General features: G+C 47.4%; 1 protein-coding gene across 2 annotated transcripts in view; it reads left to right on the top strand.

The window, feature by feature from the left end:
• The first annotated feature begins 6,309 nt into the window (after positions 1-6,309).
• Positions 6,310-13,973, top strand: part of LOC121853192 (lactoperoxidase-like) — a 37,291-nt gene continuing 29,627 nt past the window's right edge. The window contains exon 1 of one of the 2 annotated variants that reach the window (XM_042347173.1): positions 6,310-6,492. In XM_042347173.1, the coding sequence (XP_042203107.1) occupies positions 6,488-6,492 (5 nt within the window). In that variant the 5' untranslated portion in view covers positions 6,310-6,487. Of the gene's footprint in view, positions 6,493-10,562; positions 10,668-13,973 lie in introns of those variants that run through there. The other variant, XM_042347172.1, reaches the window with a different exon arrangement.

Raw genomic sequence — 13,973 nt, 5'->3', positions numbered from 1 at the left:
GGCCCCAGGATCGTCGTTCCCGCTGCCCTCCGCCGGCGCACCTTATCCCGCCTCCATGACAGCCACCGCGGCGTTGAAGCCACCAGGCGCAGAGCCCGTCAGACCGTCTTCTGGCCTGGTATTGACGCCGATATTAAGAGCACGGTTGAGGCCTGTGAGCCTTGCCAGCAACTCCAGCCCAGCCAGCAACAAGAGCCGTACCTGTGCAATGACCTCCCGAAGCGGCCCTTTGAGTCCGTGTCCGCCGACTTCTTTAATGTGGCCGGAAAGTCTTTCCTGGTGGTCGCCGACAGGCTCTCTGGATGGCCCGTGGTAGTTCCCTGTGGTCGGGACACCACCTCTTCCAGGGTCATCCGGATGTTTTGTTGCTTCTTCCGGGAAGTCGGAGTGCCTCTCCGCCTCCGAACCGACGGTGGGCCCCCGTTCAATAGCCACGAGTTCAAGAGCTTCGCCGAACGCTGGGGCGTCCACCACATCGTCACCTCCCCTCATTACCCGCAGGCGAATGGCCACGCCGAGGCAGCGGTAAAGTCCGTAAAATACCTCATCCTCAAGACAGCACCGACGGGGAACCTGGACTGCGAGGAGTTCGACAGGGGCCTACTGGAACTCCGTAACACCCCTACCCCTGCCGGACGCTCTCCTGCCCAGGTGTTGTATGGCCGCCCCCTTCGTACTTGTGTGCCTGCCCACCCCCAGTCCTTCTTAGATGAATGGCAGATCAAGGCGGACGAGTGTGACCGCCGTGAGGCTGCCCGGATGGCCCAAGTGACAAGCCACTATGACGCCCAAGCCCGCCCCCTTCCCAGGTTGGCCGTCGGCCAGCAAGTACGAATCCAGGACCCGACGTCACACCGCTGGGACAAGGTCGGGGTCGTCATGGGCCGTGGCGAGTCTCGTTCGTACCAAGTCCGCCTCCCCAGTGGTCGTGTGTGGTGGCGAAACAGACGCCATCTCCGCCCAGTGCCATCCTCTAGTGACGAACCTTCCTCCCCGTCCCCTGTGTCCCCTTGCCCAGACCAGGAACGAAGGTCGTCAGTTGATCCTCCCATTGTCCCTCGCCGCTCCCCCCGACTCATGGAAAAAGAGTCCGTAGCCACTCGAGATTGCACTACGAGCGTAAAGGGGGAGGGAGGTGTATAGATATGTAAATACCAAGATATGTGAACACGCCTGACGCCAAGACTCTGTTACCATTCATTGTACCATTTATTCACTACATATTACTACATATTATTATAGCATGTCTGATGTCTATGCTTATGTCTAATGCCTATGTTCACTTACTATGTCCCGATATACTATGTCTGTACCGCGCTAGTCGAGTAATTAGAAGACCTCATTTATTGTCCTAGTAATGTCTAGCAACTCCCCTTGCCTAGCCAGCTAACTTCCCTCAGATCGGTCTCGGCCTACCTACGGTCCGGGGTCCCTTGTGCTCGCTTCTGTATCGGTCGGCTATCCCGCCGAGTCTTGTACCACTTATTGAATATATCTACTGCTCGTGCTCTGGAGTTTGAAGAACCTTGTCTAGGATTTCATCACACCACAGGAACGACAACAGGCCACCCTGAGAGCCGGTCGGCGATGACGAGAAAGGACTTTCCCGCCACAACGAAGAAATCCACAGAGACGGACTCAAAGGGCCTCGTAGGGTTGTCGTTGTTCATGAGGGGTTCCTGCTGCTGACTAGGCTGCAGCACCTGGCATGGCTCGCAGACTTGAACGGAACTTGCGATGTCGGAGTCGATGCCTGGCCAAAAAACAGCTTGTCTCGCCCGGCGCTTCGTAGCTTCCACACCCCTGTGGCTGTCGTGCAGGTGGGCTAGGGTGCGGCGGCGGAGGGCGGCAGGAACACAACTCTTGCTCCATACAAGACGAGGTCGCCATCAGCATAGAGGTCGTCCCGCATCTTCCAGTATGGGAGTAAAGAGCTGTGTAAGTCGTACCGGTTGGAGGGAAATCCCGAGGTCACGCAGTTCAGTAGACGGATGTACAAAGGGTCCGCTCTTGCCGCGGCTCGGAGTTCCTGAAGAGTCCTGTCGGCGTCCTGCGGTGGAGACTCTTCTGAGATGACGGCGTTCACGGTCACTACGGTCCTGAGGTGTGCAGCAGCATCAGCACATGCGATCTCGTCCTCTGGTGTGGGGTGGCTGACTGGGGCTCGTGACAAAGCATCAGGGATGCAGAGCAGCTTGCCAGCACGCCACACAGCTGTAAAGAGGTAGGGCGAGATCTTCTCCTTAAGGCGTTGGAGGCGGGGATTCTCGACTGCATCCAAGGAGTAGTGGTTCAGGATCGGGATGAGTGGCCAATGATCCGTCATGAGGTTGAAGTGTTGTAGGCCGATCAGATACAACCTACATTTGGACATAGCCCAGACGGCGGCTAATAGCTCCAGTTCGATGGTGGCGTAGCGAGTCTCGGCGTCAGTGAGAAACCGAGAGCCACACTGAACCAGACGAAGGCGTCCATTGCCGTGGTCCTGTAGCAGAGCGTATCCAATCCCGTAGAGGCGAGAGGCATCAGTCTGGAGGACAACTGGCAGGGCCGGGTCGAAGGAAGCGAGAACAGGTGGGCTAAGGAGAGCTGTCTTGACGCGACGGAATGCTTCATCATGGTCAGCTGTCCAGGTGAATGTTCTCTTGGGGCTCATCAGGGGGCGTAGAGGCTGTGGTGCAGCGGCGATGCCGGAGGTGAACTCAGCCAACTGGTTTACCAGGCCCATGAACGAGCGGAGGTCGGTCAGGTTGGCAGGAGTTGGGAAGTCCCGGATCGCGCTGACCTTTCCAGGATCAGCCGAGATGCCCTTGCCTGAGAGGGTGTACCCACAGAAGTTCACACTAGGTGCGGTGACCACAAACTTATCCTTGTTGAGGGTGATCCTGTACTTGCGGCACCTGGTGAGCATCTGGTGAATACGCTCAAGATGCGTGGAGTAATCCTCGTCATATAAGAGCACGTCGTCGATGACCTTGACACAGTTCGCCACACCCTGAAGGGCCATGTCACCACGGAGACAGAAAGCATCGCCAGTAGCCGCGAAACCCATAGGTCCTCTGCAGTGCTGAAATCGGCCGTACGGTGTGATGAACGTCGTGAGGTGCTGATCTTCTTCCGCAAGTTCCATCTGCCAGTACCCACATAAGGCATCTGCTGTAGTAAAGTATCTTGCCTTCGGGTCCACACTGCGTATAGCGGCGAAGGATGTCGGTGAAGGGTGGGTCGGGCGGGAAACTTGGCTATTCAGCTTGGTGAGGTCGACGGTGATACGAACTCCAGTAATGTTCTTGGCGACTGTTACCATGGGGTGACACCAATCCGAGGGGTCGTCACCAGCAGGCTTAATGATCCCCTGGGCTACCATAAAGTCGAGTTCCTTCTTAACTTGGCTCTGGAAAGCGAAGGGTATCTGTCTCGGTGTGTGGATGGCGAAAGGTACTGCGTCATCCTTCAGGTGAATTCTCATGTGGGAGCCAGCCATTGGCTTGAGTGGAGCCGTCTTGAGGTCCTCCTTTGAAACCAGCATGTCCTTGAATTGCAGTAGGAAGAACTCCCTGGCTGCAGGTGACGTATTGGGTGGGAGGGGCAGCTCCTTGCACCTGTTGACATGTTTTATTTCCAGAATTGGCTTAGGGAAGTCTGAAGATATTATGGCCAACTCTTGACAGTGGCCATAAGACAGTAGTGGCATCTGAACACCTTTGTGGACCTGAATCCTGGCAGAACATGACTGCTTACCTAGGGTGAGGATAGGCTGAAATGTACCCAGAGCAGGTGCCATTGTAAAACCGTCTGCGGTGAGCGTTATAGAAGTTGACGGTGGTTGCAAGCTGCTCCTAGGAATCCGCAGAATGTCGAGGTGTCTTGTGCCGATGACTGTGACGTCCGCACCTGTGTCAGGAAGCATCTGGATACGGGATGTAACGTCGCCGTATGACAGGTGAACACAGATGGGCTGAGGTGTCTTGCTGACAGGGGAAGAAGAGGATCCCACGCGACGACAGCGCTTGTTCTTCGCCGCCTGAGACTTGCAAGTAGTATTATTCTTCTTCTTTGACTGACAGCATTTGTCATAGTGTCCAATGCGGCTACAGGAGCGGCACTGAGCGTTGTTGGCAGGGCACTTCAGTGTCCTAGCCCAATGACCACGACGGCCACAGTTATTGCAGGTGCTGTCAGCGGCAGGGCATTCAGAACCATGCCGACGAGCACAATACTGGCAGGAATGACCTGGCGTCGAAGTCTGAAGTGATGCTGAAGAGTGATGCGAAGCTGAAGTCGGATGTGAAGCTGAAGTCGGATGTGAAGCTGAAGTCAGATGTGAAGCTGAAGTCGGATGTGAAGCTGAAGTCGGATGTGAAGCTGAAGTCGGATGTGAAGCTGAAGTCGGATGTGAAGCTGAAGTCGGATGTGAAGCTGAAGTCGGATGTGAGGCTGAAGTCGGATGTGAAGCTGAAGTCGGATGTGAAGCTGAAGTCGGATGAAAGTCGGATGAGGCTGACGTCGATGAAGCTGAAGTCGGATGAGGCTGAAGTCGGATGTGAAGCTGAAGTCGGATCGGATGAAGCTGAAGTCGGATGTGAAGCTGAAGTCGGATGAAGCTGAAGTCTGAAGTCGGATGAAGCTGAAGTCGGATGAAGCTGAAGTCTGAAGTCGATGTGAGGCTGAAGTCCGGATGTGAAGCTGAAGTCGGACTGAAGTCGGATGCTGAAGTCGGCTGAAGTCGGATGTGAGGCTGAAGTCGGTGTGAAGCTGAAGTCGGATGTGAAGCTGAAGTCGGATGTGAAGCTGAAGTCCGGTCACGTCCTTTGTTCTTCTTATATGCGGAGATGGCACACAGCTGGTTAGATGGAGCACGAATGGCAGAAGTCGCACTTCTGGTGGCTTCGTAAGAGCGGCAGGTGGTGACAACATCCTGTAGAGAAGAGGCAGTGTCGAGGGAGATAAGCTTCTGAATTAGCTCTTCGTCCCGCACGCCCATGAGGATAATCATCTTCAGCTGTGTTTCCTCACAAGTCGACGAGTTCCCAGGACAAACGTCAACCTCCTCAGTGATGCGTCGGAGTCGTACGTAAAAATCGGCAAACGACTCACCCTCCAGCTGCTTACAACTGAGAAGTTCTCTCCTACGGAGAGCTTCGTTGCGGAGGCCCTTGATATGCGTCTGTAAAGCATCCAAGACGTCCTTCACAGTCTTGTCTGTGCCGTGGGGATTTTGCAGGGTGTGCTCCAGGATACGTTGCGTCTCTAGGGTGAGACACATCCTCATCTGGATCAGCTGTTTCTCCCTAGGCAACCTTGATAAATCGACCATCATCGAATAATCGTCCCACCACCGACGCCATTCACGGAATACCTGGAACGAGGCATCAGCTTGGAGTGGCGGTGGACTCTGAGCGAGTGCTTTCTGTGGAGGGGAAAAGAAGTTGAAGAGGGCCCTACAGGTGCACCTGTGGACGAAGAGGCAGGTGTAGTAGCTGCTTGAAGGTTAACAGGTGCCAACAACTCGATAATAGCACTGAACCTGGCATTTTCTTGTTGACGTCTGTGATTCTCTTCACGCCTTCGTTCATCGTCTTCTTGTCGCCTCCTGATGTCGTCTTGTCGTCGGTTTTCTTCCAAAAACTGAATTAAATGAAGGAAGTCGACACCTGTGGCAGATTGCGGACGTGTGTAGTGAGGGCTAAAGGTGGGTGGGGCCGCTTGATCCACTTCCCGATCCACTTGGAGTCCACTTACTGCACCGACATCCGTCTGAAGTAGGGCTTGTTGGGTATCTGAAGAAAACCCAATAAATTCCTGATCTTCCATATGGCCTGGTTTATTTCTCTCACAATTACTGTAATTAATAAGTGAGCAGAAGAGCAATCGTCTTTAAATGGAAGATATCTGCGAGCGTCTGTGTGTGTGTGTGTGTGTGTGTGTGTGTGTGTGTGTGTGTGTGTGCGTTCGTTCGTGCGTGTACTCGGGGCAGCCTGATGGTAGGGTGTGGGCCTGATGGTAGGGTGTGGGCCTGGTGGTGGGGTGTGGGCCTGGTGGTAGGGTGTGGGCCTGGTGGTAGGGTGTGGGCCTGGTGGTGGGGTGTGGGCCAAGTGGTGGTGGAGTGGGGTGTCAGAGTAGGGAGAGAGGTTAGGGTGTGGCGGGAACCAGGGAAGGAGGAGGGCAAGTAAATGTGCCGCTCAGTTGGAGACCAAGAATGAGTGCGCTTCGTGGGCGTGTACGAGGGAGGAGCGAGTAAAATAATGCGAGTAAGTCTGGAGGTATAAAAGGCAAGCGAAACCTTTGGCCAGTCAGTCTTAACCACGCCTTCCTCCTGTGAGCATTTACAACAAGATCCCGGTGTCCAACTTTCCTATATGTGACACCAGTTAATACTTCCATCACCTGTAGACCTATAATAGTTAACCTGCTCGTGGTACTGTGGCTCTGGTGGTCACCCCGATACTGCCACGTCCGGACTCTTGATTGTGTTAAGGCCGCCGAGATGAGGTAGGTACTAGGTCACCAGGATCACACCCACCACATGCGTTGCAGCCAAATGATATGTAAAGGGAACTTAGAGTAAAGATGCTAACTCAAAGGTGTATATTACCAGTATATCCTACCTCAGTAACAATGATGAAATTGGGGTCCATTGGGGCGTCATTAAACAAATTAAGTCACAATGATCACAAACTAATATACGTAAATAAAAACTACTTATAACCAGTACACTAATGTACAAAAATAAACACGACTTATAACCAGTAAACTAATGTACAAAAATAAACACGACTTTTGCCAGTAAACTAATGTACAAAAATAAACACGACTTATAGCCAGTAAACTAATGTACAAAAATAAACACGACTTATAGCCAGTAAACTAATGTACAAAAATAAACACGACTTATAGCCAGGAAACTAAAGTACAAAAATAAACACGACTTATAGCCAGGAAACTAATGTACAAAAATAAACACGACATAAATTTTCTACTAATGTTTGAACTGAAGACGAAACAAAAATTGAAAAAAGAAGACTACAGTCAATCATAGCATTCACCAGGTCGCTTGGTTAAACCAGGAAACACGAGCTATCGGCATAAAGTAACTGGATATCTTAATTAACGTCTGTGTCTTAGATAACAACAATGATATTCTCCCTGCAACAACTTAATTCACTGTATTATAGAATTTGATATAAGAAACTATTCTCTCATATAAAGATATAGTCAGATATTATGTGATGGCAACACAAGGCGGAGTTTTTCACGTGTTGAGGTGTGTTGCTGTAGAAATGTGTTGTGTGTTGAGGTGTGCTGCTGTAGAAATGTGTTGTGTGTTGAGGTGTGTTGCTGTAGAAATGTGTTGTGTGTTGAGGTGTGTTGCTGTAGAAATGTGTGATATGTTGAGGTGTGTTGCTGTAGAAATGTGTTGTGTGTTGAGGTGTGTTGCTGTAGAAATGTGTTATATGTTGAGGTGTGTTGTTGTAGAAATGTGTTGTGTGTTGAGGTGTGTTGCTGTAGAAATGTGTTGTGTGTTGAGGTGTGTTGCTATAGAAATGTGTTGTGTGTTGAGGTGTGCTGCTGTAGAAATGTGTTGTGTGTTGAGGTGTGTTGCGTAGAAATGTGTTATATGTTGAGTAGTGTGTTGCTGTAGAAATGTGTTAGGTGTGTTGTTGTAGAAATGTGTTGTGTGTTGAGGTGTGTTGCTGTAGAAATGTGTTATATGTTGAGGTGTGTTGCTGGTGTGTTGCTGTGCAGAAATGTGTTGTGTTGGGGTGTGTTGCTGTAGAAATGTTGTGTTGAGGTGTGTTGCTGTAGAAATGTGTTGTGTTGAGGTGTGTTGCTGTAGAATGTTTGTGTGTGTGTTGCAGAAATGTGTTGTGTGTTGAGGTGTGTTGCTGTAGAAATGTGTTGTGTTGAGGTGTGTTGCTGTAGAAATGTGTTGTGTTGAGGTGTGTTGCTGTTGTTGAGGTGTGTTGCTGTAGAAATGTGTTGTGTTGAGGTGTGTTGTGTAGAAACGTGTTATATGTTGAGGTGTGTTGTAGAAATGTGTTGTGTGTTGAGGTGTGTTGCTGTAGAAATGTGTTGTGTGTTGAGGTGTGTTGCTGTAGAAATGTGTTGTGTGTTGAGGTGTGTTGCTGTAGAAATGTTGTGTGTTGAGGTGTGCTGCTGTAGAAATGTGTTGTGTTGAGGTGTGTTGCTGTAGAAATGTGTTATATGTTGAGGTGTGTTGCTGTAGAAATGTGTTGTGTTGAGGTGTGCTGCTGTAGAAATGTGTTGTGTGTTGAGGTGTGTTGCTGTAGAAATATTTCGAAGTATTTTGCTCTATTTTGGCTCCATTAATTATACTTTTTTTTGTCTGATCAAGAATTAAAAAAAACAAAAAAAAAACACTATCATTATGGTTCCAGCGCCAGGCCAACATCCACCTATTGTCCTCTGATCAAACCTACCAAGAGTAGTTAGGATTGTCTTAATTACCAATATGCGGGAATTTAATTATTATGATAAATTTAATAAATAAAAGGATCACTTGAAGAATTTGGATCATCAGTTTATTTCGCCAAAAGATTAACTAAACTTATACGAATTGTAACAATTATATAGAGATGTAATTCCGTTATATGAGGGTCCGTTATATATGAAACCCTCCACCTAACTGATTATATTGAGCTAGAAGTCCGTCATATGAAGGCTTACACAACAAAACTAAAAAAAACGACTAAGCTTCAGTATTCACGACCATGATTCAAAAAATTCGTACACGATGTATAAAATAAATTCCTTGACTCTCATGACTAATAAGACCCTGACCCACAATTGGATCCAAGTAACAAAATAAACATTGTCACACTAAGATCGTTTCCGTATAACAGATAAAAGATAAACTGAAAAAACTCAAGGTGGAATGATTATTATCTTTAGGGAATGGTTCTCTGGCGTGTTGAGGAATGGTTCTCTGGCGTATTGAGGAATGGTTCTCTAGCGTGTTGAGGAATGGTTCTCTGGCGTGTTGAGGAATGGTTCTCTGGCGTGTTGGGGAATGGTTCTCTGGCGTGTTGAGGAATGGTTCTCTGGAGTGTTGAGGAATGGTTCTCTGGCGTGTTGAGGAATGCTTTCTGGCGTGTTGGGGAATGGTTCTCTGGCGTGTTGAGGAATGGTTTTCTGGCGTGTTGGGGAATGGTTCTCTGGCGTGTTGAGGAATGGTTCTCTGGAGTGTTGGGGAATGGTTCTCTGGAGTGTTGGGGAATGGTTCTCTGGAGTGTTGAGGAATGGTTCTCTGGCGTGTTGAGGAATGGTTCTCTGGCGTGTTGAGGAATGGTTCTCTGGAGTGTTGAGGAATGGTTCTCTGGAGTGTTGGGGAATGGTTCTCTGGAGTGTTGGGGAATGGTTCTCTGGAGTGTTGAGGAATGGTTCTCTGGCGTGTTGAGGAATGGTTCTCTGGCGTGCGTATATCTCTCTCAATGGCTGCTAACTACTACCTAGGAGAGGAACCGCTATTCATGATGGTAAAAGTGTTAGACAGGTCGAGGCTGTGATGTTCGGGTCGTAGAAACCAGTTGTCGGGAGCTTGATTTCCTGACGAGGTGGAAGAGGTGGAAGATAGGGCAGATAAGAAGAAGGAGGAAGCTAAGGAGGACGAAGACGAGGAGAAAGAGGAATGAAGACGGCGAGGAGGAAGCCAAGGAGGAAGATGGAGATAAGGAAGATAAGCAGGAGGCCTAATAAAGAGGACGAAGAAGAAACCAAGGAGGAGGAGGAGGAGGAAGCCAAGGAAGAAGGAGGAGCAAGAGACGGAGAAAGCCAAGGAAGAAAGAACAGGAGGAAGAAGAGGAGGAGGGCCATCCCCCTGGACTCCCCGCCCACCTGGTACGATGTCCTCCGTAAACTTCCTGACCCCTCGTACGTCTATGGGAAAGGGTCGCGGAAAGTGGACGTGATTGCTGCCCGTATCATCATTGGGTATGACTTTGCTTGGGAGATTGGTATCCCCTCATCCCCTGAGCAACGCTCTTGTGCATTATGCAGAAGACCCGACAGCCGCACCCTTATCCACTACCTCCTAAGATGTCCCCACACACAACGCTTCCGTGACGCCTGCTGGACCACCACTCCACGACCCCCTGACGGAGACACGATGATCCTCCCCATACTGGCCAGATACTATGTAAATAACATTGATTATGTGTTAAAGGAATATCTTTCCTTCCTTAAGCTTTAGTAAGCCCCTTTATAATATTCATACTGTATTTACTTGTGACACTTGCCAGATGCTTCTGGTGTTATTGTACAGGGGTAACTAGTGATAGCACTAGGATCCCGCTTCCTCTATCAAGGAATAAACAATTGAAATTGAAAAAGTGAATTGAGGAGGAGGGAGGAGAGGAGGTAAACATGCTTGCATGTGGCAACCTTTCTCAACCAGAAGTAGTACAGACTAGAACCTGCCTGACACTTTCACTCTCAACCTTGACTGAGGTACAGAGAGAGAGAGAGAGAAAGAGAGTATCGTCATCACCCTTGGTCTCTTGTCCCCTTCAGTATAAAGCTAGAACCGGAACAAGAGTGACGGAGGCGGGGTTGAGGTGAGGTGAGGTGAAGACGTGACCTCCACCCATGCACCGAGAGGAGGTAGAGGCCGGTGTGAAGTATACTGTGAACACTCTCCAACTCCTCAGGTACAGTATGTTATCAACTCAAACAGCAGAGAGACAGAGAGTGAGGAAGTTTGTGCTCAGTTGTGATAAATATAAGTGCCAGAACAATTTTGTTTTACGTGTAAAGTATAAGTGCCAGAACTATTTTGTTTTACGTGTAAAGTATAAGTGCCAGAACTACTGTATTTTGTTTTACATAAGAACATAAGAAAATAAGGAGTCTGCAATAGGCCGGTTGGCCTGTGCATGGCAGCTCCTGTCGAGAGTTACTACCACTCTCTATCATCCATGAATCTATCTAGCCTCCTTTTGAAACTTTCCAGAGTTCCCGCATTTACTACATAGTTGCTAAGCTTGTTCCACTCGTCCACCACCCTATTTGTGAACCAGTTTCTTCCTATCTCCCTCCTAAACCTAAACTTATCCAACTTGAATCCGTTGCTCCGAGTCCTATCCTGCTCGGATAGTATAAGAACTTTATCTATATCCCCTTTATTGATTCCTTTCACCCACTTAAATACTTCTATCACATCTCCCCGCACTCTTCGTCTTTCTAGGGAATGCAAGTTAAGTTTCTTTAACCTATCCTGATATGGAAGGTTTCTAAGTCCCGGAATCATTTTTGTCATTCTTCGCTGCACCGACTCTAGTGAATTTATATCCATTCTATAATAGGGGCACCACAACTGAACCGCATAATCGAGGTGCGACCTGACTAGCGCAAGATATAGTTGCAATAAGACCTCTGCACTCTTGTTACTTACACTTCTAGATATAAAACCCAATACTCTGTTTGCCTTATTTCGAACATTAACGCACTGTTTTCTAGGCCGTAGGTCCGGGCTTACAAGTACCCCTAGGTCTCTTTCACAAGTCGACTTCTCTAGGTTGATGTTGTTAAGGCTGTATACATTATAAGTATTTGTTCTTCCAATATTAAGTACGCTGCACTTGCTGGTGTTGAATTTCATTTGCCATTTTTCAGACCACCCCTGCAGTTTATTTAGATCCTCCTGTAATGCATTTGCATCCTGCCCTGAATTAATCTGCCGCCCTATTTTGGTGTCATCCGCAAACTTGCTTATGTCACTGCTGATCCCAGTATCTAGATCGTTTATGTAGATTATGAACAAGAGTGGGCCTAGTACTGACCCCTGGGGAACCCCACTGGTTACACGGCCCCACTCAGATTTAACACCATCTACGCTGACCCTCTGCGTTCTATCGGTGAGCCATGATTTTATCCAATTTAAAACTTTCCCTCGATACCATGAGCCTTAATTTTTCTCAAAGCCTCTGATGCGGTACTCTGTCAAATGCTTTGCTAAAGTCTAAGTAAATAACATCGTAATTTTCGTCATTATCTACTACCTCGAAGACTTTCCTAAAAACGTTAGCAGATTTGTTAGACAAGATTTTCCCTTTGTAAACCCATGTTGAGAGTCGTAGATTAATTTGCTTTTCTCTAGATGCGATCGGATGCTATCTGCTATAATTGATTCAAGAAATTTCCCCACTACTGACGTCAAACTGATCGGCCGGTAATTTGACGCTGATGCTCTGTCTCCCTTTTTGAATATGGGTACTACATTTGCCTGTTTCCACAAGTCTGGCACAACTCCAGTGTCTAATGATTTTGTAAATAAGTTTACGAGGGGTCCGCTAATCTGTTCCCTACACTCTTTCAAGACTCGAGGGAAAATTTTATCCGGCCCTGGGGATTTTGTTTTCTTTAGTTTATTTATCTTCTTAAGAACATGCTCTTTTCTGAGTGATATTCTTTAATTTCTCTTCTTCCTTTCCCTTAAATATCAGTTCCACCTCTGGAATTTCATAGAAAATTTCTTCTGTGAAAACTGATAAGAAGTAGCTGTTCAATGCTTTGCTTATTTCTTCACTGCCATTTATCACTTCTCCCCTCCCTGACTTTAAAAGCCCAACTTTTTCCTTGACCTTTGTCCTATATACCTGGAAAAATCCCTTGGGATTCGCCTTGGATTCTCTTGCTATTTTGATTTCATAGTCTCTCTTTGCTTTCCTTACATTTTTCTTAACATTCCTAGCTGCTCCTCCCCTCCCTTTAATTTCTTATATATTCCTTTCTTTATTCCTATGTCATGTTTAAGTTTTCTGGTCATCCACCTTGGCTCATTCTTATTTGACCTAATTTTTCTGTATGGTATATTTTCTTCTTGTGCTTTATGTAGTATACTAGTGAATATATTATAGTCATGATCAATTGTTGTGTCATCTATGACCTCGCCCCTTCCTACTGGGAACTGACGTGACTGTTCCCAGGTGACCTCACCTAGGTACCTTCTTAACCCCTGATAATCCACCAACCGAAAGTTTGGGACTCTGACCATATTGTCATTGTTTTTCGTTTCCCAATTTAGGGTGAACCTGATTTCTCTGTGATCACTGTTACCTAGTTCTTCCCCTACTGTGATATCTCTGATAATATTTTCTTTATTTGTTAATACTAGGTCTAATATATTGTCACCTCTAGTAGGTTCTGTAATTAGTTGTTTCAAAAAATTGTCCTGTACTGCGTCTAGGAAGTCTTCAGATTCATAGTCGCCTACAATGTTGTCCCAGTCAATATTTCTGAAGTTGAAATCCCCCATAATGCATAGGTTGTTATATTTTGCTGCCCTACTCATTTCCTGCCATATGGGCTGAGCTGCTTCTTTGCCAAGACTTGGGGGCCTGTAAATCACTCCCATAATTAGTTTTTCTCTTCCTTCCGTGATTTCTACCCACACAGACTCGGTTCCTATTTCACCCTTTATTGAATTATTAATACAACATTTTAATGTATCCTTGACGAAGAGTGCGACCCCTCCCCCCTTCCTACCTTCCCTGTCCTTGTGAAAAAGGTTGTACCCTTCTATGTGGTACTCTGATAAAAAAATTTTGCTCGCCAGATTCATCCAAGTTTCGGTGATTGCTATGAAGTCTACATTCTCGGTACATACAACCGCTCTCAGCAAGTCTATTTTATTTCTAACGCTCCTACTGTTTGTATAGTATACATTTAAACCTACCCTTCCCTGGTCCTGTTTTACCCCTTGTCCTGAGCAACTAATTTTACTTCCCAGGACCTGCTTGTTTTTTTACTCCCACTTTTTTGACTCCCACTTACGTGTAAAGTATAAGTGCCAGAACTAGTACAAGGAGATTAGATGTTCATCCACCTAATATTTCACACCTTGAGGAAGTTGATAAGGCGGTTGTGGTATAGCTTAATGCTCTTGTTATTTTTAGCAACAGAAATAAAAAAATATCGTTTTTCAAATCCTGGTCGACGAGGTTTGTGGTGAGGTA

The sequence above is a fragment of the Homarus americanus genome, unplaced genomic scaffold, assembly GCF_018991925.1.
Source record: "Homarus americanus isolate GMGI-L3 unplaced genomic scaffold, GMGI_Hamer_2.0 scaffold32871, whole genome shotgun sequence".
Lineage (NCBI taxonomy): Eukaryota > Metazoa > Arthropoda > Malacostraca > Decapoda > Nephropidae > Homarus > Homarus americanus.
This window is presented reverse-complemented; position numbering and strand designations above follow the sequence as displayed.